Genomic DNA, 26,325 nt, shown 5'->3' with positions numbered 1-26,325 from the left:
GTGTTGCTCGTGTGTGTATGTGTGACTTGTCAGTTTTCCGATGTAATGGTAGTACAAAATCCACTTTTCACAGTTGTAAAATTATTGAAAAAATTGTTCATACATTTTGTTTTCACTTCTGACTTTCTTCTTAGTCATTTGCAAGCCTTTTCTCATCTCCCAAAGGCCATCAATGACCTAATTGCCAAATCTGATGGCATTTTTTGGGTCCATATCCTCCTTTATCTCTCTGCAGTTTTTGATACAGTTGACTATTCCCTCTACTGGTGACTTTCTAATCTCTTGGCTCCTATAGTCTCTTATTCTGCTATCTTTCTAACTGCTAGTCTTCCCTTTTCTTTATTGGTTCCTCATTGTCATTCCAAATTCTTTGTGTGAATATTATCTCGTACCTTGAGTGATGAACAAAAAAGTTGGATTTTAACATTTCTGACCTCTCAATGGAAGTACTTATGAAATAATATAATATTTATGTGTAGAAATATTTATGAGTGGAAAATTGTAACCAGTAATTAAATGTAGTATTACCAGCTCATGCTAGCAACAAAACATCAAAGTAAGAAGTGGAAAACATGCCAAAACTTTAATATAATTAATTAATTTAATTTTTGTTTTCAACACCTCCATAAGATTTTGAGTTTTAAATTTTCTCCCCCTCCCTCTCCTTCCCAAGATGGAATGCAGTCTAATATAGGCTCTACTTATACATTCATATTAAACATATTTTCACATTAGTCATGATGTAAAGAAGAATTAGAACTAATGGGAAGAACTACAAGAAAGAAGAAACAAAACAAAACAACAAAAGAAAAGGCGAGCAAGTAGTATGCTTCCATCTGCATTCAGACTCCGCAGCTTTTTTTCTGAATGTGGATGGCATTTTCCATCATGAGTCTCTTGGAGTTGTCTCAGATCCTTGTATTGCTGAGAAGAGCTAAGTCTATCAAAGTCAATCATCATATAATGTTGATGTTACTCTGTACAATGTTCTCCTGGTTCTATTCTTTTCACTCAGTTTCAGTTAATACAAGTCTTTCCAGGTTTTTCTGAAGTTTGCCTGCTCATCATTTCTTATAGCACAATTGTATTCCATTACATTCATATACCACAATTTGTTCAGCCATTCCCAAATTGATGGGCATCCCCTCAATTTCCAATTCTTTTTTTTTTAAATGCTTTATTAACTTCTGATTTACATCATTCGTTTCTGCCAGATTTTGAGTTACAAATTTTCTCCCGGTTTTTCCCCTACCCACCATCTCAAAATAGCAGTTCCACAGGATATCCCCTCCTCTAATCTGTTCTCTCCCATATTTTCTCCCATACCCCTTTCCAAGACTTTTCCAGTGGACCTCTATGCCTCAGTGCCTGTATATCTTATTTCCCAATTACATGTAAGATGGTATTAATAATAGTATATATATATTATATATATACATACACACACACACACACACATATATATACACACATACATATTTGAATATTTGATTTTAAAACTTTCAGTTCCAGATTCATTCCCTTCCTTCCTTGTCACCCACCCTTACTGGGAAGATAAGCAGTTCAGTATAAGTTGTACATGTGTGGCTAATGCAAAACAATAACATAGTAGATATATTGTAAAAGACTGACTATATTTCCCTCCCTCCTATCCCACCTCCCACTTGTTCTATTCTCTACTTTGATCCCGTCCCTTTTCTTTTTTTTTCTTTTTTAAGCAATCGGGGTTAAGTAACTTGCAGTTAACAAGTAACACCCAGTTATTTCTGGGTGTGGTGCTGAGAGCCCGGGATTCGATCTCCAGGTCGTCCCAACACTGGAGCCGGTACTCTTACTCGCTGAGCCACCTGGCCACCCCTAAGCAATTGGGGTTAAGTAACTTGCTCAAGGTTACACGGCCAGGTGTTTCTGGGTGGGTGCTAAGTGTCTGAGCCCGGGATTCGATCTCCAGGTCTTCTCAACACTGGAGCCGGTGCTCTTACTCGTTGTGCTACCTGGCCGCCCCAATCCCGTCACTTTTCAAAAGTGGATACTTCCAACTTTCCTCCCCCCCAGCCTGCCTTCCCTTCCATCGCCCTCCCTCTCATCCCCTTCCCCCACTACTCTCCTGGAGGGTGAGCTACCCTATTTAGTGTGTATTTCACTCCCTCCTCAAGCCAGATTCAATGGGAATAAGGGGTTGACCCATTCCCTTCTGCCTTCCTATTCTTCCCCTCCATTGTAACCATTTTCCCTTGCCTCTTCTGTATGAGATAGTTTACCCCAATCCGTCTCTTCCCATCTCCTCTCATTATATTCCTCACCTCTTAATTTCACCTTTTAAGTATCATCCCTTCCTGTTAAATTGGTCCTGTGCCCTCTATGTATAGCCGTAAACATATATACACGCATTCACATATGTATTCATATGCCCATATACCCTCATATATAGACATATGTATATATTTCTAATCCCTTCAACTACTGAGAAAAGTTTCATAAGTTAAAATTATTGTTTTTCCATGTAGGAATGTTAATAGTTCAACTTTGATAAGTGCCTTATGATTTCTTTTCCCTGTTTACCTTCTCATGCTTCTCTTGCTTCTTGTATCTGAATGTCAAATTTTCTGTTCAACTCTGGTTTTTTCAGCAAGAATGCTTGAAAGTCCTCTATTCCACTGAATATTTTCCCCTGAAACATGATACTCAGTTTTGCTGGGTAGGTGACTCTTGGTTTTAATCCCAGGTCCTTTGCCCTCCCGAATATCATATTCCAAGCCCTTCAATCCCTCAGTGTAGAAGCTGCCAGATCCTGGGTTATCCTGATTGTGTTTCCACAATATTCAAATTGTTTCTTCCTGGCTGCTTGTAATATTCTCTCCTTAATCTGGGAATTCCAGAACCTGGTTATAATATTCCTAGGAGTTTTCTTTTGGGGATCTTTTTCAGGAGGTGATTGGTGGATTCTTTCAACCTCTGTTTTGCCCTCTGGTTCTAAAACATCAGGACAGTTTTCTTTGAGAACATCCTGGAGGATGATTTCTAGGTTCTTACTTTGATCATGGCTTTCAGATAGTCCAATAATTTTAAAATTATCTCTCCTGGATCTATTTTCCAGGTCAGTGGTTTTTCCTATGAGATATTTCACATTGCCTTCTATTCTTTCATTTGTTTGGATCTGTTTAACAGCATCTTGATTTCTCATAAAGTCGTTAGCTTCCATTTGCTCCAATCTAATTCTGAAGCAATGATTCTCCTCATTGAGCTTTTGAGATTCTTTTTCCATCTGGCACATTTGGCTTATTAAGGCATTCTTCTCCTCCTTGCCTTTCTGAGCCTCCTTTGCCATTTGAGTCAGTCTGTTTTTTAAGGTATTATTTTCCTCAGTCAGGCTGTTGACTCTCATTTCATAATTTTCTTGCATTGTTCTCATTTCTCTTCCCAATTTTTCCTCCACTTCTCTTATTTGCTTCTTAAGGTCCTCTATGGCCTGTAACCAGCTTGTATTTTCCTTTGAAGCTTTTGGTGCAGGAGTTCTGACTTCACTGTTTTCCTCCTGTTCCATGCTTTGCTCCTTTTTGTCCCCAAAATAGGAATGTAATGTTGGAATCTTCTGTCTGCTTTGTTTCCTTTGCCTGCTCATTTTGCCACTCAATTACTTGACTTTTGGTCTTTGTGCCACAGGACTCTGCCACCAGACAGGGGAGCTTTAGTCCCAAACACTGGGGTTTTCTCAGCTGGTATTATATATCTAATACTCTGGACGTATTAGATGGGTGCCCTCTCTGAGGTCTCCACAGGCTCTGGCAAGCTGGACACACACCCCAGGACCTCCACCCTAGACTGCGGTCCAGAACCAAGCAGGTTAAAGCAAGAGCGATTACCCCTCAGACTGGTGCTTGGTCCCCCTACACTCTGCAGGCCAGGAACCGAAGCTGCCATGTGGCACTGGTTGGCTGTGCTGGTGTCTCAGTGGCTTCTCGCCCTGGGGGTAAAAGCCATGCACTCCCACTTACTGGTCCCAAAGTCCAGACTGCACTGACCTCTCACTTTGTCCTTCGCATCTATGTGTTGATAAATCTGGAAACAGCCACAGCTGCTGCTGATCTGGAGTCCCTCTGGCCATAGGCTGGTCAGGCCCGCCCTGGGGCTAAAGGCGTGGGGCTGGGCTTGGCTCCCAGGGCCCTGTGCTGAATTCCTACTGGCCTGCTGGGCTGTCCTCAGCTGGAGGTTAGTTTCTCTGTGTCATTTTGTGGGTTCTGCCGCTCCAAAGTTTGTTTAGGGTCCCCTTTTTACATGGATTGGGGAAGGTGGAAGCTGGAGCCATGGGAAGGTTGTGCTTCTACTCCACCATCTTGGCTCCGCCCCCTGCTTGACCCATTTCCCAATTCTTTACCATTATTACAAAAGGAGCTGCTATAAATATTATTGCACATGTGAGTCCTTTTCCCATTTTTATGATCTCTTTGGGATACAGACCTAGAAGTGGTCTTGCTGGGACAAAGGTTATGCACAAACTTATATAGCCCTTTGGGCATTGTTCCAAATTCATACCAAAACTTAAAGAGAATAGATATGTTAGATTCACAATTGAATTGTTCACCAGGTTTTTTTTACATCTTTGATACTGTTTATGCATATAGTACACACTCAAATATTTGTTGAATTGGATTTAATTCATATATTGGACAATTATTTTATTTAAGATACTGTGTTAGGTAGTATGGAAGAAGAAGAAAGGGAGCAAATGAGGCCTAGGCATAGAATGTGGTGATTGGAAGGGACTTTAGTCATTTACTCTAACCTTAACAAGACTCTCTTCAGTAACATCCCTACCAAGTGGTCATCCTGCCTTTGCTTGAAAACCTCTAGCCCAGTCTACTTTTGGACATCACTAATTATTAGGAAGCTCTTCCTTATATCAAACACATCTGCCTTTTTTACATATGTACCCACTACTTCTAGTTCAGATTCTGGGGCCAAACAAAACAAATGTTGTCCCTTTTCCTCATCCATAGGCCCTTTAGATAATCATAGACAGCTACCTAATTCTCCTTGTCTTCTCTTTTCTAGCTAAAAAAGTAGTAGCTTCTTCAGTTGGTTCTTTTATGGCATGTTCTTTGATCCTCTTAAGGTAGCACAAACAAGGAAAACTTGTTTCTATTCTGAAGCTGATTATGACTTCCTTGCTAGGGAACTACTTTATTTGCATTTGAGGGTTTCTTGTGTCCTTCTGTGTCAGCAGTCAGTACCTCCTAGTTTGTCATAATCAGGTTGAGGTTTGTAGTCCTTCCTTATTTTTCTTTCCACCTTTTGAAGGGTAAAATTATCAGTGAGGCAGGTCACAAATTTTCAGCTCCTCTGCTTTTGGTAGTGAGAGTTCTAGCAGATGTTTGAATGGTTTAAGTCATATACCACTATAATAACATGCTTCTATGCCAATTTGGTGATGTTTCCCGAACTTTTCATCTAATTTTTCCTTCTATTTACAAAATATACATAGTATGTACCTGTAATACTGTCACTTTTCATTTTCCCTCTTACTGTTCCTTAACTAAATAGTCTCTACCATATTTCTGTCCTCTGGCTAATGGATTTCTTCACAGGAGCTTATTTCATTAATATACAATATTACTTTACCTCCTTTAATTTATTCTTTTCCTTTTAAATAATTCATATCCTTGTAAAGCCATATTCAGGTTCTGAATTCCATCCCATCAAGTGCCTATGAGGTCAGATTTTCCTCCTTCTATTTGTATTAAGATGTCTAGTTGAACCTGTTTATTACCCCACACTTTGTGCATTTGTATTTAGATATCTGATGTCTTGTATTTTATTGCTGGCTGCCTTCTTGGATATTGTCTTTTGTGAATAGCTGATCTTTCCTATTGGTATTACCAGAATTATAGGATTACAGCAGTTTTAGGAACCTCACTGTCCTAGTCCAACCCATACCTGAAAAAGAAACATGACTACAACACACCTAACATGTGGTTACCTAACCTTTGCTTGAAGACCTATAGCTAGGGGAAGAACCCAAGTTCTCTAGACGCAGCCCATTTCACTTTTGAATAGCTCAGAATGTTAGGAAGTTTTTCCTCATACCAAGTCTAAATTTGCCTTGTTGTAATTTCCACCCACTGGCCATCTGGGGCCAGACGGAATAAGTCTAATCCCTGTTCCACATGACACTCTTTCAGGTTCTTGAAAATAGCTTTCTTGTGCCCTTTGAATCTTTGTTCTTCATGCTAAACATCCCCACTTCCTCCATTGGAGCCTGGTATGGCATGGACTTGAGGCCTTTCATCATTCTAGTCACCTTTCTCTGAATACTCACCTTCCTAAAATGTGGTGTCCAGAACTGAACCAATAACTACTAAAAACTTTCCCTACCTTAATGTAGCCAAAGACTGCATTAGTTTTTTTTAAAGGACTGTCATATCACATTATTGAATAAGGTATTAAATGAATGAGTGAAAAAACATTTTTAAGTGTCTGCTATGTGCCTGGCACTTTGCTAGGTGCTAAGAACAAATATACCAAAGTAAAATGGTTCCTGACCTCCAGGAGCTTACATTCTAATAGGTAAAATAACACATATTAGGAAGAGATGACCAGAGAAGGCAGGGAAAGAAGTTTTGGTCTTTGGAGTCATAGGAATTGTGAGTAGGGCCAAAGGATAGTCAGTTATCACTTCTTTTTTAATAGCAGTGGTAGCACTGTGGTTTTTTTTTTTAATTGTTCCCAGAGTAATAGATGGAAAGTGCATAGAGTATATCTATTCTTTTTAACCCTTTAAAATATACTTTCCCAAAATTCTGAGTGTATAACAGATTATGGCCTCACCTCTCATAGCACAAACTCTATAAGTGAGTGGTCAGTTCATAGCATTTCCAATCTTACAGTCAGTTCTTCCCTGTTCGTGAAAATCAGATCCAGAACTCTATTCTAGAATTCCTTTGTTGGTTTCTCTTCCTGTGTTGTACCTGCTACTCTATATGGAACTAGTCTTTTCAGATCTCTGTGGGCTGTTTTCCCTTTCCCTCCCCCTATTTAGTTTGAAGCTTGCTTTTTTAGATTCATAAGACTTAAAGAAACCTGGCTTATTTTAAGCTGTGGTTTAGAAATTAAAATCCTATTCTTGGACACCATCTTTTTAGTGTGTTATTCACTTTTTCAGTTCTTCCTGTCTTTTCTCAATCGTCTACCTTCAATCAACAAAAATGATTAAAAAAGAAACTCATATATGCTTCCAGAGTCTTTAGTTTTATTGTCTAGGACTTCAAAATCCTTAGTTTTAATAAAAGACAAAATGTGATGAGTCATTAGGGAAATAAAACAAAGTCCTTTTCATTTTATGGGTTTCAGAGGAAGGAGAAGCAACAAATGTTTGGGGGATATCACGAAATGCTTCATGAAACAAGTAGTATGGTTTATCTGACAAGGCTAAATAGTCACCTAAACTAATTAAGTAGAAATTCTGAAGTTTTTTTTGAGCAACTTTTCATGACAAAAATGGAATGAATTAAAAATTAGTGATTGCCTTCTTTGCCATGATAGAGTTTTGCACAGTAGGCTTTTTTAAATGAAGAAATAGTATCTCCTAGTTTGATCATTCATCTTATTCAACATGTAGGTCTGAATTACCTTTGAGACTATTCAAAAGATTATGTTGCAAGCCATGAAGAATGTTCCAAAAGTGTTTTGAGCAATAGTAGATTCAATGGAATGTAGAAATGAAGTTAGTTACTTTGAAGGAGATAACATGCATTTATTTATGTACATTATGGTGTGTTTGCTTTAAAAAAAATTTACTAGCAACACGTTACAGCCTACTGATTGGTCTCTTAAACTGAATGTTTAGACATGCTAATGGTTTTGGACCACAAGCCAGCATAAGCATAGTCTTCTGGTCTAATGAATCATGGAGTCTGAGAGTTGGAAGGGATATTAGAAGCCATCTAGTCCAGTCCCTACCCAAACAAGAATCTTCTGTACAACATACCTGACAAAATATTCCTTCAGTCTTTGCTTGAAGCTCATATACTATTAGGCTGTGTTAAGGAATAACTGCATAATGTTAAGAATTTTTACTTAATAATGTTAAAAGTTTCCATCAATACTATAAAGCTGAAAACAGCTAATCATTTCTTTTATTTCAATATTATACTCTTTATTGATGCAGTGATATAAAAAATTATAAAACTGAATCTAGAAATCAGCATGTCCTTTTGGTGATTGATATAGTGTGGCATTAACACTGAGTTTCCAGACTGAAGATTCTTTGTACCTGTTAGGCCTATTCCTGCTTTGTTTCACTCATTCAATTTCATTAGCATCCTCTCTATATTAGTTGTAAATCACATGATAAGTTCCTAAAATATATCCAATTTATTGACATTGAAGCAAAGTGTAGCACAGCACATCTCTTCTCCATTGAATGTGTACAAAAATGTATGGTATAATAGCCAAGAGCAATTGTATGGCAAGTGAAATAGGGTAGCCATAGCCAAGGAGGTTAAAATGCTTCAAAGAATGTATTAAGGCTAAGATTAAAAATGTGTAGTATAACTGTACCATTTACAAACAGCATACAGACTTTCTTGGTGAATGGCATTTGGACATGGGGCAGTTCTTAGTTTTAGTAAATATCAATGATTAAATTGTGAGTGTGAGGCAAGAATAATAATCTGTAACAAGCTCTTTAAATAGTGGCTATAACTGCAAATGTAAGAATAATCTTCATGTGTGCAATATAAAGGTTATTGACAAAACTTTTTCTTCATTATACTATAATAATAATATATAATAATATATATTATATGTAGCCCACAGCAATCATTGTCAATAAAAAAATCTTTTAAAATGTGTGCAATATGTTTATAACTATTCAAAAGACGGGTTTTTGCTTTCATGGAAAACTTTATTGACTCCAGTAAAAATCATCTTATATTTAAAGATGAAAAGGAAGGAAAAAGAAAAGGAAAAGAAGATGGGTTGGTCATTTAATAGGAATTAGGGATGACAGATGGATAGCCAGAATGTTACACAGGTACCCTTGCAGTGTCAGGAGAAAGTGAAGAAAGCTTCCAGTACTCAGATGGTCGCCTTCCTGGAGAATTTATGGAGGACATGAATAAGAGTCACCCTGGATAAGTGGGTGTAGATGGTTTATAGTCTGCATATCTGGAGGAATTGGAGGGAAGACAGATCTGTTTGAGTATAAGTAACTTTCCAAGGGAGAAAAAAAAGTCTGTTCTTAAAATTCTAATTATTATTACCAGTATTACTAATAAAGTAGAATATAGTGGTTAGAGAGCGAGCATCAGAGCCAGAAAGACCTGAGTTCAAGTCATACTTTTGACCCATGTTGGTTATATGAATTTCAAAAGTGATTCAAGCGCTCTGTGCTCCGGGCTGCTTTCTAAGAGATTTACAGAGAAGATGCTGACCTACACTTGTAGGGGGAGTTTCCTCATCTAGGAGTTCTCTGCACCAATCACAGGTCCAGTCTATCTCCTATCCCACTATACTGTTAATATCAAATAGATAAACTATAAATTAACATTTATAGAGTTCTTTGAAGTTTATGGAGTACTTTGCTTGTGAGTTAGATAGTTTTATTATTACTATTCCCATTTTACAAGTGAGAAAACCGAGTCATAGAAAGGTTAAATGATTTGCTCAAGGTCACAGAACTATGAGAGCCAGGATTCAGTCCATATATGTGGCTTGAAATACAATATTCTTGTCCTATAGCATGCTGCATTTCTAATATATGATTGAAAGAATGATTCCTAGACTCAAGTAAAGTCAGTACTCATTTATTAAGCACTTCCTGTGTGCTAGGCACTGTGCTTAGCACTGAGGATACAAATAGAAGTAAAAAGAAAGTTATTATCCTCAAGGTGCTCACATTCTAATGTGAGAAGACACACATAAAAGGGAGCTTAAAGAGGGGTGAAGGAGAAGGGGGGTAACAATTTGGAGATCAGAAAGCAGAGCCAGGAGAGGAATGATGGATGACTGGCTGGCACCCTTCAAAACGAATGTTCTTTGGGAGGAACACACCAATGGGAGAAGGGGACTGCCTGGGCAGAGGGATGCTCCAGGATAAGAAGATCACAGGTGTTGACAACGTCCAGGGTAAGAAGGCAGCTGAGTCATGGTGGAAAAGTCTGGAGAGTCAGAAGAGCTTGAAGAGAAAGCATAGTAGCACATTGTCTTTCTAATATATTATTGAGAGAATTGAATCCTAGACTGAGGATTATGGATCATGTCTAATTTATTTTGATGGCCAATTAAATAATCTTGCCTCTCTATGAAGGAATTAAAAATGCCCAAAGAAAGCTCATCATCTTAGCATGATAGAATTTGAGAGGTGGAAGAGCCCTCTAAAGATCTTTACTTATACACATGAACCCCTATGAAATAAGGATGTGGTAAATGTTTTTTTTTTTCCATTTTAGAAGTATGAAAATTAAAGTTATAGAGACAGGAAATTATTACTTCAAGGCCAGTAGTTTTATTTTTAGGACAAACATTGAGCTCTAATCACATTTATTTGGAATTTATTGTTGAGTGTCCTAATATGTTACCCAATTGGAAAATATAAAATGTCAGAAAAACTATTTTAACTAGAAATATTTATTCTTTTTTCTTCCTACCTACTGCACTAGGACAATTGATGAAGATTCATTGCTCAAAAAGCCATTTCAGAAAGAAAAATATGCAAAAGTGCCTCATAGACATGTTGCAGCAGATGAGCTAGATCGGTAAGATATTCTACTGTGAATTTTTGAGTTTGTAAGTTTTTTCATGGTTTATATAATGTTTATATAAATCTAGGGGATTTGAATGTATAAAAATTTTAGAACTTTTAATGTTCTTAAAATTCCTTTTAACAGGGAAGAAGCAAGAAATAGGAGGTTTCATCTAATAGCTATGAATGCTGTATCCTTTTAATAGTTCTCACTCCTTTAATGAATAGCGGAACATTGAAAACTTTAATCTTTTTTTTATTTCAGTGAAATCTTCTCCAGAAGCTTAGAGATACATTTTTCATTATTGAATACACACACATATACACACAATGTCATTACCGAACTAAAATTTTTCCATTTGTCCTAATGGATAATATTTTGTTAACACCTAAAGTTAAGACAGTGACAAAAAGAATAAAACCTTTCTGAAGCCTTAGGGAGAGATTTAAGAGATTTACCAGCTTAAATAGTTTTTCTTGCCTTTCCTACCTCATTTTATCTGGCCTGTAATGACCTTCTAACTCATGACCTTTCACATTTAAAACCTCTGTAGAACCGTACCTGAAGGCTTTAATTAGGTCTGCTCTGACTTTTGGTCCCCAAAATAGCCTTTTAAAGTTTTTTTCTCCCTACAAACCTTATACCTGAAACAACTGGGCTCCAGTTCAGCTTCTACTTGGGACCGGGCCACCTTTTCAATTTTTCCTGACTACGGGTTGGTCCATATTGCTGTTGAAAATCCTGGGAGATGAAAAGAACCTGATTGAAACTTGACATGGGTCAGGGTAATTATTGCAGTAGCCAGGGGTGGGAAGAGCCAGTGTTATTTAGCTGTTTTGTTTCCCTTCTCCTTCCTTTTACCACTTCCCCTGAGTCAGTTTCATCTTACTAGAGGTGAGGGAAGGAGTGCAGGGGAAGGGGGAATGGGGACTGATGCATAAACTAATGAATGAATGATGTACTATAAATGCTTTGAGTAGTGACTCATGTATTAAAATTTTTCATTGATTTTCCCACTGCCTTAAAGTACTACTTAAATGTAACTATTATTTATGAATTTTATTTAAAAGGTCTCATGCAAAAGATATTTCCATATGTGAAACTGAATGGATGACCACTGTTAGGAAGGTATATAGAAGGATTCATATTTCAGGCAGATTGAACTAGATGCCTTCTGAGTTCCCTTCCAGATGTAAAACTCTGTGCTTCTAAGTTAAAGGTTATAACCATATTTTAAAATTTTAATTAATTTTAAAATAAGATTTCATCTTATTGATTTATAAACTTTATATGTAATGTATTTTTAGAACAATTTAAATCACACTCTATTCTGAAAGTTTTCCTTTTGTCTGTCATTTGAAAGTAGATTGTTTTTATTTAATTCTCTCCCTACCATCCTCTTCCCCTCCCCAACCCACTAAGACAAAACCTGCTTCAAATATGTATAATCAAATTGCCACATTAGCCATGTCTAAAAAAATGTTAGTCTACATTCTAAATCTGTCACCTTATGTATCTAGAGGCAGATAGCATGTTTCATCATAAGTCCTCTGGAATCGATTCCATTGTGTTGATCATCATTCTTAAGTGTACAATTCAGTTTTAAAAGCTATAGTTTATCCTCTTCAGTCTTGAATTATGCCAGGAGCTGAATCTTATTTTTCTAGGCGGAAAAAGTGAATTCTCCTTATGTTTTTAGAAATGAGAAATTCCATATTTCATTATTTGGTTATTAGAATGAATGGCATTATGAAGCACTATGTCATTCATTAATGAAGTAACAATAGCTAAGGATAAAAATTCCTTAATTTTTCATATTTCAGTATGAAAGGCATAAGAAGTTGGTGAATGATTATATTTTATATTATGGCGGCAAAAAAGAAGATTTCAGACGTTCAGGGTAAGTATTGTAATGACAAATTTATGTAAATTAGAAGTGTATAGTTTATATATCCTTGCTGAAGGTTATGTGAATTAGAGGTATAGCATCTCTTAGTTTCGTTATCTTGAGGATGTGTTGTACTGGTGTCTACCTTGGTCCTCCAGCTCTGATAGGTGAACTTTGCCTTGTCTTGCTGGAGTCCAGGTTGCCATTTCCCTGTTTGTCCCCTTATCATGGTGCTATTCTTCCATCTTCATCATACCAGAAATTTGGACTTTACCCCTGGATCCCTGGCTCTGATAAATGAACTTTTTGCCTTGTGTTGCTGAGATGCAAGCCTCCAGACCACTTTCAGCTGTTTCCCCACTGTGCTTAGCACATAGAAAGTGCTAATCTTTTTCTTCTTCTGTTAGTTATTGTGGATGTAAAGTTTAGTATAGTGGAGGCTACATTTACAAATTGTTCTATATGTATAGCATAAGAATCTGTATAGCACCACAACTTCTGTTCCAAGAACAACACTTGGACCCTCTTTTGTTCTTTCTCTGACCAAGTAGCATTGCAGTAGGAAATTTTTACAATTGACCATGCATATCTGTGATTGCATTGTCTGCCAAATGGCCTCTTTGGGATAAATTCACCCCAAATACTGGTGAATCTGGGTATGTACTTTTGTTCTAAATTACATTTAAATTGAATAATTCCTAAAAACATTATCTTTTCTAGGGAAAATGACAAGACAGATTTGGATGTTATAAGAGAAAATCATAGATTCCTATGGAACGAAGAAGATGAAATGGACATGACTTGGTAATTTTTATTACATGGGACATGTCACATTGAGGTTCTTTGATGGTTAATTTTCAGATTCATATTTTTACCTTTTTTTTGGAAAAGTAGAGAGGAAAATGCAAAAAAATAATCCAAATTCTTCAACAATTTGGTTTATAAAAACTTTACTGATTTGGAATATCAAGGAGGTAAAACCTTGGAGATACGATGGTAACAGTGGAAAAAGCTAGGCCAGGAGTGAGGAGAACAAAATTCTAGTCCTAAATCTATTACTAATTAGTTATATGACTTTGGGCAATTTTCCTCACTTCTCTTAATTTCATTTTCCTCACTTGTGGAATAAAGGGCCTGGTCATGAGGGGACATACATAGTGAATTAAAAACAACAGATTTCTGCACAAGCAGACGAGTACTTTATTGAACCTCTTAAATATTGAAAATATAGGATTAAAAACTCACTGAGGGCATTACTTTGAACAAGAAAATGTTTGAAATAATATGGTCAGAAGAGGTGCCTTTATAAGCTCTGAGGATCTTTATTCCTAATCATTCTTGCTTCTGATGGGGAAAGCCAAAGACCCTTTGCTGTCCAGGGTTTACAGTGTTGTCTTTTTCATCAGAACAGTAGCGAGGCATAAAAGAACTCCAACAAGAGCCTTGCTTGGCCTTGTTAGTGCTTCTTGACACCCAACCTCCATTCTCACTCTTGCCCTAGGTTTGGCCCCATGGACGATCAAAAAAGGTCTTTCTTCACCATGTGGTTAGTGGACCAAAACTAGTTACAGGTGCCTGTACTTGCTCTAAATCAGAGAGTAGGATCCTTCCCTTACATGCCATCTTCTGCTCTTCTGGAAGTAGCCTCCAGTCTTTCTCAGTTGGGGGACACTGGACCTTTTCATCAGCCCCCCATTCCATATATGTAAAGCACTTTTCAAACTTTTGAAGTGCTGGAAATGTCATTTATTATTACTGTGGTCCAGGTCCTCTGTTTTCTGACAACCTAACTTAATAGAAGATGTCTTGATTGAACATATAGCAGATCTTTTGTCATAGTCAGTTGATGACTATCTTCTTTTATAGTAACCAGAGCACAGATAGTCTGTGTTTTTGGTTCAAGAGAATATCATTTCCTTTTGATACAAAGAGACCCAAGGTGCCATTTTGTTGTGAAAATTTCAGAGCTGGTTTTAAATTCTAACCTGGACAGGATGTGAATTCACTTAAGTGTGGAAAAGCAAGAGTACTTCAGGTAGAGCCATTATTTTCCTCAGAAAATGGACTTTTGATATTTTCAGGTGCTTGACTGAGATCTCAAAAGTTCTGTGCCAGATAGTATGGAAAGCATAGCTTTAGCCTGAAAACTTTTTAGTGCAAGTATTAGCAGTTGACCATTTCATCCACAAAATAACTTTATTATTCCACTGCTGTGGACCATAATTTTAAGAATTGCATCCTCACAGCAATGCTAGGATGAGTTAGAGAAATACACCCCCCCCCCCAAAACTGAATGAATTGACTTATTGAATGGGGTTATTTAATATTGTCTATTTAAATGGTGATAAATATCTTTAAAATGAAGTTCTTTTAGTTATGGTGTAATTGCTATTGAGCTGCTCCTGTAACTAACTGTTGAGCTGCTCTAGTAACTAGCCAACAGGCCCAACTACTTCTTGGGACTTCTCCTAGGCAAAGATTAGACGTTTCTAGGATAAAAGAGTGTTTCTTGGGTCTTTTGTTAATTCCTGGCAATTTTATTTAAGCTTTCATTTATTTGACTTGCATCTTTAAAAATTATTTATTAGATTTCTCAATAAAATTGTACTTGTAGTGCACTTCCATATACATCTTTTAAAATTAATAATTGTATTTTCTGTTTATGTTGTTTTATTTGACCTTGCTTCCAAGTAATAACTCTGGTTGGATTTCTTAAATTGTGATATTTATATATTTCTGGCTCCAGGGAGAAGAGGCTTGCAAAGAAATACTATGATAAATTATTTAAAGAATACTGCATAGCTGATCTCAGTAGATACAAAGAAAACCAGGTATAGCTCCAAAATTTGCCATTATTATGAATTATTTTTCTAAATTTGATTCTTATTTGAGTAAAAGATTAACTTCTATAACGCATTTTAATGTTAACCTTTTAAACATTCAGATTCTACATTTCTGAGTGTCCCCATGTCCATATATCAATGGAGTATGTAATGCATGCTGGAGATGAGCACTTTGTAGTGGGGTTGTTGTAGGAGAAGCTTACAGCTGCATGGCTGCAGGCAGTGGTTTGTTCCTGTGAAGTGATTCCTTTTGTTCTTTCACATGTGACACTGGGAAGTAGAAGTTGTTCTCCAAATTAAGGTCAGGCGATTTCTTCTGTTGCACTTGAGCTTATTTAAGTAGAATTAGCTCTTGATTGTTGGTGCTAAATAGCAATGGTAGATTTTCTTCCTTATATTACATTTTATATATACTACTTTAAAAATTAGTTTGCATTCTTTAAATTAACATTTGACTGCTGAAGTAATTTAGAAAATCATCTTATTTTATCATTGTCTAATCCATTTCCCTCGAAGAATAATATAAGATACTCTATCAAAAACCTTCCTAATATCTAGGGAAACAGTAACCACAGCTTTCTTTGCCTCGACTAATTTTGGAATCTTTTTTTTCCCCTTGGATTTCTTGATGAAGATTCAGTTTGGTGCATTTTCTAGATATTTGTGGAGGAGTTGTGGAGGAGAACTTGCCTGGTCTTTCTTGCTACTCTATCATCTTCTCAAGCAATTTTTCTAAAGCATAGGTCTGACTGTGTCACCATTCTTCCATTCCCCCTCAATAAACTCCAGGGGTTCCCTATTCTAGGGGCAAACATGAAATTTCCTGTTTGACATTTAAAGCTCTTCATAACTTTCTAGTCTCCTTACGCTTTACTCCCCTCCACACTTTCTGTGATCCAGCTACACTGGCTTACTGACCCTCCATCTCCTGTCTCTGTGCCTTTTTATGCCTGTTCTCCATGCCTAGAATTCATTCTCTTCCCTTTAGGGTCTTAGGTTCCTTAGATTTCTTCAAGATTTAGCACAAGTTTCACCTTCTGCAGAAAGCTTTTCCTGGTCCCATCAGCTGTTGGTGCCTTTCCCTCTGAGATTACCTTCCATCTGTGGCTTTCTCTTTTTTTGTATCTGGTTATTTACATGTTGACTCCTCTTTTGAATGGAAACTCCTTTAGGGCAAGGACTGTTTTTTCTTTCTTTCTTTATGTCTTCAATAAAAGCTTGTTTAGACTGGGTATGGTTGCCAGCCTCTGTTCCCTGCTACTAAGGAAGTTTAGGCTAGTGGAGCTCTTGAGCTGGGAGTTCTGTGCTACAGTGGCTTAAACCAAACAGTTATCTGCCCTTAGTTGGACACTAATAAGGTGAGCTTGGTGGTGGCTGTGCTGGTGCTGGGTCCTGCAAGGTTGCCTAAGGAGGCCTGAAATATACCATATTGGAAACAAGTTACAGCTGTGTGGATCAGAGCCTTAAATAGCCCATGTACTTCCAACCTGGGAAAGATAGGGAGATCCAGTCTTTTAAAAAAAAAAAAATACTTGTTAGCTTTACTGGTTGTGGCTGATGGATGTGGCCTAGGAGCATGGATTTAGTAGACATTGGAGAATTATTTTAGGCTTAAAAATTTGTTATGGAAAATCTACATGTACATAATTTTTAATCACTTATATTAGAAAAGGCTATCTCTTAACTGTCTGGGATTTGCTTATTCTGAGAGTCTTTGTTCAAGTGATAATTAGATTTTCACTGGAATTATGCTTAAATAGAACTGTGGTTTAATAATAAATATTTATAGTGTGTAATTGGACTTTTTTACCCCTCTGTCAAGGGTAATGATCTTTGTATTGGAAGGGATAAAATAAAAACCAATAATTAGAGGAATGGTTTGAGAACACGTAGCTTCCTTTCTCAAGTCATCAGTCCCAAATATAGTACATCCACAAAAAAATTGTCCAATGTCACTGCTAATTCACTGCCACTGATCTTTAGAATATTGGGGAGAATAGGAGAGATGCTATAGCACCTCAGTGTGTGACAGGAATATTATATATGACTGCCAAAAAAAACACATGATATGGTTTATTAAGAGAGGTGGAATGTCAAGGCTAGGATGGTAAGAGTTCCACTGTGCTCTCTCCTGGTTATACTACATCTGGAATGTTGTGTTCATTTTTAGGCACTACATTTTAGGAAGGACATTGATAATCTGGTCAGTGTCTAGTAGAGAGCAAACCATGGTGGTGAATATCCTTGCTCATGACTATTATGACATGAAGTTCTGGGGCTTGGCATAAGAAAAGAGCTTTTAGGTTGGATCTTTTGGTTGTCTTCGAGTGTTTGAAGTGATGTTGTTTGGAAGAGGGATTAGATTTATTCTAATCTAGAGGAGAAAACTAAGAGTAATCTATGGAAGTTGCTTAGGGGAGGGTTCAATTACAGGAAAAATTTAGTTAATTATTAGTCATACAAAAAGGATGTGCGCTACCTCGGAAAGTTTCCCCCACTAAAAGTCTTTAAGCAAAATCTAGATGACCATTCATGGACTTATCAAATATCTACCATGAGCCACACACAGTGCCAAGTGCTGGGGAGATATAAAAAATCAACAGTCTTTGTCATCAAGGAGCTTACATTCTTCTGGTGGAAAAATAGCATGTAAACAGTAAAGTATATAAGTACCAAAAATGAACAGAGTAGATAATGATTTACAGTGGGAAATGGCACTAACAATTTAGGGATCAGGATGAATTTCTTGTAGGAAGTGACACTAGAGATGAACTTTGAATTTCTTTGGGAGGCAGCTCCTAAATATATTTATAAACCTAATTATATATTTAAATTGAGCTACCTCAAAATTTTTTTGGCATAGACTGTTCTGGATGTTCTATTCAGTTCAACAAATATTTATTAAATGTCTGTTATGTGCAAGGTACTGTATTAGGCCTTGGGGACTGTATTAGGCCTTGGGGATGCAAAGGCAAAAACAAAACTTTCTCCCCTTTAGGGGCTTACTTTTTCTGAAGGGAAATTGTATGTAAGTAAATGTAAAGTAAATATGTATGTACACATAAGTAAATATGGAGCAAGTACAAGGTAATTTTGGTGGAGGTGGGAAGAGGCACTGCAACTGGGAGGGATCAGGAAAGGCCTCATAGATCACATGATTCTTGAGCTGAACTTTTGATAGAAGCCAGGGTTTCTAAGAGTTGGAGGTAAGGAGAGTCATGGGGGATAGCCTTTACAAAGACAGAGAGAGAGGAGAAGGAATGTTAAGTTTGGGAAAGAGATGGGAGTCCAGTTTGACAGGAACATAGAGTATGTGAAGGGAAGTGACAAATAATTTTGGAAAGGTGGGTGGGAACTAGATTGGGAAAGGCTTTAAACATTCTGAAGAGTTTGCATTTTATTCTAGTATTTAGCATAGATTTTGTTGATTTTATTTTTGTTGGGCTTTAGTTTATACATTAAACATTTTTTTACTTTGTTTTCTTCATTAACATTTAATATAGAAAGTAGATAGAGTGCCTGCTGTGTGCCAGGCACTGTGCTAAGCTGTAGGGATACACATACAAGCAGAAAGACAGTCCCTGCACCCAAAGAGCTTACATCCAAGTGGGGGAAGACAGCACATAAAACAGCTAAAAAAGAGAAGGGGGTGCAAATGAAGGTATCCATAGTGGGGACATAGTGCAGAAAGTTCTGTGGAGAAATAGGAGTGCATCCTGAAGAAGAATGATGATATGATTGGACGACTGGGCCTCCTCCCTAAAATGGGTGATCCTGGAGGAATCAGCCAGAATCAGCCAGTCAAAAGGAGAGGCTTCAAGGGTAGCAGGGTACTTCTAATGTGAGAAGTAGTCTAGGTATGGTGTGAGCTTCCAGGAGGAAGCAAGATAGTTCCAGGTCCCAAGGAGCTAACATTCTAATGGGAGAAGACAACATACAAAGGGGAGCTGGAAGAAGGAGGGGTGGGGTGTAGTAGAAAGTTGGTAATTGTTGTGGATGTCCTGGCAAAGTAACACAAAGTAAAAGAGTCCTGAGTAGAAAAATAGACCATTTGCTAAAATTATAATCAAAATTATATCTGAATGTTGGAGTTCTTAATTTGGAGAGGAAAATATGACTAGCCCTTTGGGGTAAGGGTGGGGGGGAGTATTGCTTTTTTACCAGGAGTCCAAGTATGTTTCAATTCTTATTCCTGACTATATTTGGTCCAACCTTATGGGGAGAAAGAGGAGTCTACTGAATAAAAGCAAGGTTGAGGTCAATAAAATGCTTTCCCAGCTGAGGTTGCTTAGACCATGGGTTTAACCTAAACTTTTTAATTTCAAAATTTCTCTTGGTAGTGAAAGTCATTTGCTTATTTGTACTTTGGTCAGCCTGATGTCATCACAGTACCAGCGTTTCTGTATTAGTAACATTCAGAAATATGTATTATTCACTGAGCTAACTCCATAGATGGCATAAACTGATACTTATTAACATCTATAAACTCTAGTAGCTTCAATATAGGGTTGAAGTAAGTAGAATAAATGATGAACAATAAATTGATAATTTATCCTCCCGATTTCACAGAAAAAGAAATATTGTTGCTTTTTTGATTAGTTCTTTTTAATTAGATTGGAATTTCTCATTCTAAATCCATGCTAAGTTTAATTTGATTTTAAAATGTTAAAACATGTTTCTCTTTTAATGTAATTTTTTTCTTCTTAGTTTGGATTTCGATGGCGAATAGAAAAAGAAGTAGTTTCAGGAAAAGGTAATTTTTTCCTTTCAACATACAAACTATTTATTATGCTTCAAACTAGCATTGGTGAAGGTTATTTCTGGGCTTAGACAATATCTATAGAAAGAAGTTGTGTTGTTTAGTTGTTTTTCAGTTGGGTCTGACTCTTCATGACCCTCTTTGGGTTTTTCTTGGCAAAGGTACTAGAGTGGTTTGCCATTTATTTCTCCAGCTCATTTTACAGATGAGAAAACTAAAGCAGACAGGGTTAAGTGACTTGCCCAGAGCCACACAGCTAGTGTTTGAGGCGAGATTTGAACTCAGATCTTCCTGATTCCAGGCTCTGTGCTCCATCTACTGCGTCACCTTGCTGCTCCATAAAGAAGATGTACATGTGACGTACAAGTAAATGAGTATAAAATTATTTTATTTTCAGCAAAAATGAAATAAGAATATTGGATATATTAGTAAACTTCTTACTATAATCATTCCTTATCAGATAGCTTTTAAATATTTATTTTAAACTTTTTTCTCAGCAGTTTTTCTCTATGGCATCTTATAATATTGTTATGATCTCTAGGTTCTTAATTGGTTGATTGATCTTCCTCTAAGTGTCACTTTTCTGATCATACTCTTTTTAAAAAAAAACTTTATTTCTTCTAATCTCAGCAGACTTTTGGAACCTGGAGTTAAGGGTTTTACACCCTACCTTAGGAAATATACTTTAGTTCTTCTGTTGCCCTCTTGTATCTCTTCCAGGGGCCAAGTGTGATAGTAATGGCAATTAAAGATTCCCCTGTATTGGCTTGGCTTTCAAACTGATTGTGTTAAAACCCAAAGCTTGTTAATCCCACCTGTGGGATGGACTTGTTGATGTGAAAAGAAAGTCCTGAACTGGGAGGAGCTGGTGACGTAGATTTGGAGAGACCAGAGAGAGGACCAGAGAGAGGCGGAAGACCTTTTTTTGGAAGCAGCACCTCGTGGAGAGAGAGAGACTGAGAAGGATTGCTGGGGCCACTTTGAATCGCCCTGGACTTTTGAGACCTGCCCCCTGAGCTGCCAAGGACTGAGGAGACATGGCTGTTTTGCTGGTACTTTGTCTGTCTGTTTTGATGTTGTTTTGCCAGATTTGTCCACTGGTGAAAGACAGTCCTGTTGTTGAAGAAGTCCTGGAACCTGGCTTTTGGTTAAGAAGCCCTGAGACTGTCCTGCAGACAGAGAGTGAATACTGTCCACTGGTGAAGGACAGTGCTGTTGTTGCAGGGGTCTGGGAACCTTTCTGTTGGTTCAGAAGCCCTGAAGAAGGATTTTCTTGTTGTATGTTTACAGAAATCCTAGGAGAGGGTTTTGTTAATGTTTTCAGGGGTTCTAGGACTGTTCTACAGACAGAGGATGAATTAGTGAAGGGACTGGCAACGTATCTTGTGGCCTTGCTAAGCCTTGTCTCCCCAGGAACTGGGATTGCTGAGAACTTGCCTCATGTCAAGATGAAGAAAAGACCTCCATTTGGGTATTAAGTGCTGAGTTTAAACTTGATGTAACTCTGGGGTAGATTCAATTGTGATCCAGGGGTGGGGAACTTTTGACCTTTTTGTGTTCTATGGTTGAGCAAATGAATGTGTTTTACTTATGTTTGGAAACTAATCTCCATTTGAGAAGAGGGGCTTTGTGGTGGACTTAATGAAGGTACAGCCTAGGGGTGGAGAGGTATTTAGAACCGGTTCTTTGTAATTGATTGAATGATTGGAAGGTCCTGGGGTGGGGTAGTCCTTGGAGATTATTTAATCATCCTTAGTAAATGCTGTATTTTGAATGATGTCTTGTTTTGATCTTCTCTGTTCTTGGTTGGTCACTGAATAAAATGGAGAGCACCTATGCTGGTATTCTGAACCTTGGGAAATTGCCTTTCCTTGGCATTACTTTACACCAAGTTAGTTCTTTATCATTTTGCAACCTTCGTTTTCAGTTGTTTTATGGTGGTTATTTTTTTCATTTACATTGTTGTAGTTGTGTATTTTATTTTTCTGGCTTTTCTTAATTCACTTTGCATCAGCTGATGTCTTTTCATGCTTCTCTATATTTATCATGTTTGACTTCTTAAATCACAGTAATATTTCATTACATTCATTTACACAGTGTATTTAGCCATTCCCCAATTGATGGGTATCTACTGAAAGCTAGAGTTTTCAGTTCTTTGCTTTCTGCAAAAAGTGGTCCTATAAGGTTATCACCATTTATTAAAGTGTTTTAACCAACCATAGCATCTCAGTTTTGAAAGACCTAAGAGGTCATCTTAATTCCACTTGTTCTTGAAGCTCCTACATAACATACCTGACAAGTAGACATATTTCCTTAGAAATCTCCAGTGAGACAACATCCATTCTCTCCCAAGGCAACCCATTCTACTTAAATAATCGAGCTTAAATCTGCCACTGGAAGTTCCACCAGTTGCTCCTGGTTCTGTACTCTTGGGCAATCTTTCAAATATTTGAAGACAGCTATCACATCTCCCTTTGCTATTCTCTTTTCATCCAGATAAACATCCCTAATTACTTCAGTTCTTGTGCTAAATGAAATTGAAACCTTTTGCTCTCCTGTTTTCCTGGCTTTGCATACTGTCATAGCTTTCCAGTGTTCTTAATATAACTGAATAGAATACTCCAGATATGGTCCAACCAGGGTAGGCTGAATCTAGACTATCACCTTCCTAGACACAGTGCCTTTTTTTTCTTTTTGGAGGGGGGAAAGCAGGGCAGTTGGGGTTAAGTGACTTGCCCAAGGTCACATGGCTAGCAGGTGGTAAGTGTCTGAGGCTGGATTTGAACTCAGGTCTTCCTGACTCAAGGGCTGGTGCTGTATTTACTGTGCCACCTAGCTGCCCCCACAGTGCCTTTCTTAATGCAACCTAAATTTCCATTAGCTTTTTTGGGTTTCTTTTTCAAATAAATAACTACATAGTTTTACCTCCCCAATCTTGTATTTTTGAGTTGATTCCTTTAACCCAAGTAATGGTTAGATTTTACACTTATATTAAATCTCATCTTACTTGTTTTGGAACAGTTTTCTGGTCTGTCAAGATTTTTTTGGGTCCTGTCATCTAATGTGTTAGCCATCCCACCTAACTTTGGTTCATAATGCCATTAATGCCTTTCTTCAAGCCTTTGTCAAATATTTTAAATACCAGAGAGTTAAGCACAGATCCTAGGCTCTGCCCTAGAGATCTTACTCCAAGTTGACATTGAATCATTAATGATCATACTTCAGGCCTGGTCTGTTGACAAGTTTCTCTCTTATTTTAATTTAAATATTTTTATTGATATCTTATTTTTATGTCATCTTCATTTTTGTATACATTCCTTTCTCCCCTCACCAGAGAGCCATGCCATATTAACAAAGAGTTTAAATAGAAAGAAGCTTGCCTTGGCAAAAAGAAAAGGAGATGCATTTTTTTTTGAGAGAAAAAAGACAGGCTTGCTCATATATTTTATATAGTGCTCTTGAGTTTTCTGTTGTTGTTCATTCCTTTTGCATTATTTGTATTGTTTTCCTGGTTTTGTTTACTTCATTTTGCATCAGTAAATTTGTCTCCCTAAGCTTGTGTCTTTTCTTCATCTACCATATTTCTAGTTCTTTGCTCCTGCAGAAATGCTGCCATAAATATTTCTTGTGTATATGGTACTTTTCTTTCTGCCTTTGACCTCCTAGCAGTGGTATCTCTGACAGAGGATGCTATGAACAGTTTAGTCACTTTCATAGCATAATTAAAATATTTTTTGAATGGTTGAACCAGTTTACAGCTTTATCAGCAGTGTTTGTGTGCCTGTCTTTCCACAGTTTCTCTGAACTACACTATCATTTAGCTCTTATTTTCCTTCCCCTGCTCCCAAGAATATCATGAAACACTATCCAATACTTTGCCAAAATCTAGGTAAATTCTCTCTGATAATCTAGTAGTCTAGTAATTCAATGGGTCAGTCCAGTAACTATCAAAAAAGGAATTAATGTTAGTCTGGTATAATCAGTTCTTGATAAAGCTAGTTACTTGTTAATTAATTATAGTTTTAATAATACATTATATAATTTTGTCAGGAATCGAAATCAGGTTGATTAGCTAGTAATTTGCTGACTCTGTTCTCTTTCCTTTTTTCAAATGTCAGGATATTTGCTCTTCTCCAGTCCTGTAGTATCTCTTCCATTCTCCCCATTCTTTCACTGATTGCTGCTAGAGTTTTGGCAATCACATCTACCTGTTCTTTCGTTATCTTAGGATGTAGTTATGCAGGCCTAGTATCCTGAGGTCTTAAAGGACAGCTTGGTTCTTTCTTATTTTTCCCCTAATTATCATTCATATTAGTTCCCTGGGAGCCATTTTCCCCTGTTCTTTCCAGTTCAGAGATCATTTTCCTTAGAGAAAACAGAAGCAAAATAATAATTGAACAGCTATTCTTTCTCCGTTGTCCATCACCACTATCCTGTCCCTTCTTTGATCTACTCCCAATCCCCCCATATAGCTAAAAAAAATAAAATAAAACAAAAAACTTTGTTACCCTAAGATTTTTTCACCATCTTTAGTTTTCTTTGATGGCCATAGCACGTTTTGAACTTTAATATTCTTGGCTCTAGTCTTATAGGACTATACCACTCATTTTTTAGTAGGCATTCTCTTTTACCTGCCTTGTTGTGCATGTTTATTTTTTTTTATTTAATTTTTAAGTTGGTTTAATTTTAAATTTACTTTAAATTTTAATTTAAATTTTATTTAAGTTGGTCGAAGAGTTAGTTCTCTTTGTAGCTACATCATTCTCTTCCCCTTTTCCTCATTGGAATTGTTTCTCTTAGTATCTTCAGAATTTAAGAATTTAGTGCCACTGCTCTTTAGTGCTGACTTCCCTTATAGAATTATAGTTCATAGGATCCTAACTATCTTTTCTAAACTGAACCCTTTAAAATTTGCTCTTCTAAAATAGAGGGTGTATGTCAAACTATGCTTGCTTGACTTTCCCTTTGTGTTATAAAATTTAAAGATGGAGCAGTCACTTCCCCTTATGGTTTCAGTCATTTCCACCCCAGTAACCAGTCTTTCCTTGTCAGTGAGAATTAAATCCAGTATAGATGTTCCCCTGATTAGTTTCTCCACTTTTTGAAGGATAAAATCAGCATTAAAGCAAGTCAGGAAGATATCAGTTGTTCCAGTTTCAGCCTAAAGAGCAGATGTTTGAGTAATTGGAAATCTCCCATCACTTACTATTATCCTGCCTCTATGCTAGGCTCTGATCTGTTCCCCAATCTTACCTAGTTCCTCTTTCTGCCCAGGTGACCTGTATAATATACTGATGACTGTATTGCTTCTGTTCCTATCCGTGTTGAGCTTCACTTGATATTTGCCTCTGTGGTTGCCCTTTATAGTTCTTGAATTTCTTCACATGAGTATGTTTTCTTAGAGTATGCAACTCTGCCACACCAACACTCCCTATTATATGTCTTGTTATTTGTGAATAAGTTATAGCCTTACATGAGCCATATTTTAGTAGTTCTCATTTTAGCAGATTTTAATGATACCTTTTTTTATATTTCAAAACTGTGGTCTAGAAATTCAGATCCTGTCCTCAAGTGGCATTTTCTTTTTTTTTTTTATTTGGCAGTTTATCGTCTTTTATTGTTTATCTTATTTTATCTTTTTGTTTGTTTTTGCATCACCTTTATTTTCTGATATATTCATATCCCTACCCAGTGAGCCATCCATTACAAATGATTTAAAAAAAGAACAAAAAGCCTCACCACCACCACCAAAAAAAGTTATTTTGTCAGCACATACAATAATACACATCCATAGTCCCCCAGTCTGGCAAATGGGAAGGAGGTACACTCAGTTCTTCTCTGAGGACAAACTTGGTCATCATAATTCTACACTATTCACTTTAGTTGTTCTTTGCCTTGTTTTAGCCATTATGTATATTGTTTTGCTTGCTCTTACTTCATTCTGTATAAGTTCATTTATATCTTCTCATGCTGCTCTGAATTCTTCATATTCATTTTTTTCTTATAGCATAGTAATATTCCATTACATTTATGTGCCACAATTTGGCTGTTCCCCCATCACTGGGAGAGTACATCTCCTTAAATCACTATTCT

General features: G+C 37.0%; 1 protein-coding gene across 3 annotated transcripts in view; it reads left to right on the top strand.

Annotated features, from left to right (window-relative positions):
- Window positions 1–26,325, top strand: part of LOC138169626 (protein FRA10AC1) — a 65,204-nt gene that overhangs the window by 8,937 nt on the left and 29,942 nt on the right. For all 3 annotated transcript variants that reach the window (XM_069099263.1, XM_069099264.1, XM_069099265.1), the window contains exons 3-8: window positions 10,659–10,754; window positions 10,887–10,932; window positions 12,566–12,642; window positions 13,351–13,434; window positions 15,377–15,461; window positions 20,181–20,226. In XM_069099263.1, the coding sequence (XP_068955364.1) occupies window positions 10,659–10,754; window positions 10,887–10,932; window positions 12,566–12,642; window positions 13,351–13,434; window positions 15,377–15,461; window positions 20,181–20,226 (434 nt within the window). The remainder of the gene's footprint in view (window positions 1–10,658; window positions 10,755–10,886; window positions 10,933–12,565; window positions 12,643–13,350; window positions 13,435–15,376; window positions 15,462–20,180; window positions 20,227–26,325) is intronic.

This window comes from Petaurus breviceps, unplaced genomic scaffold (assembly GCF_028583685.1).
Source record: "Petaurus breviceps papuanus isolate PSGF00001 unplaced genomic scaffold, PetGlider_PUasm1.0 37, whole genome shotgun sequence".
In the NCBI taxonomy this organism is placed as follows: Eukaryota; Metazoa; Chordata; class Mammalia; order Diprotodontia; family Petauridae; genus Petaurus; species Petaurus breviceps.
Note: the sequence above shows the minus strand (reverse complement) of the source record. Positions and strands in the feature narration are given on the sequence as shown.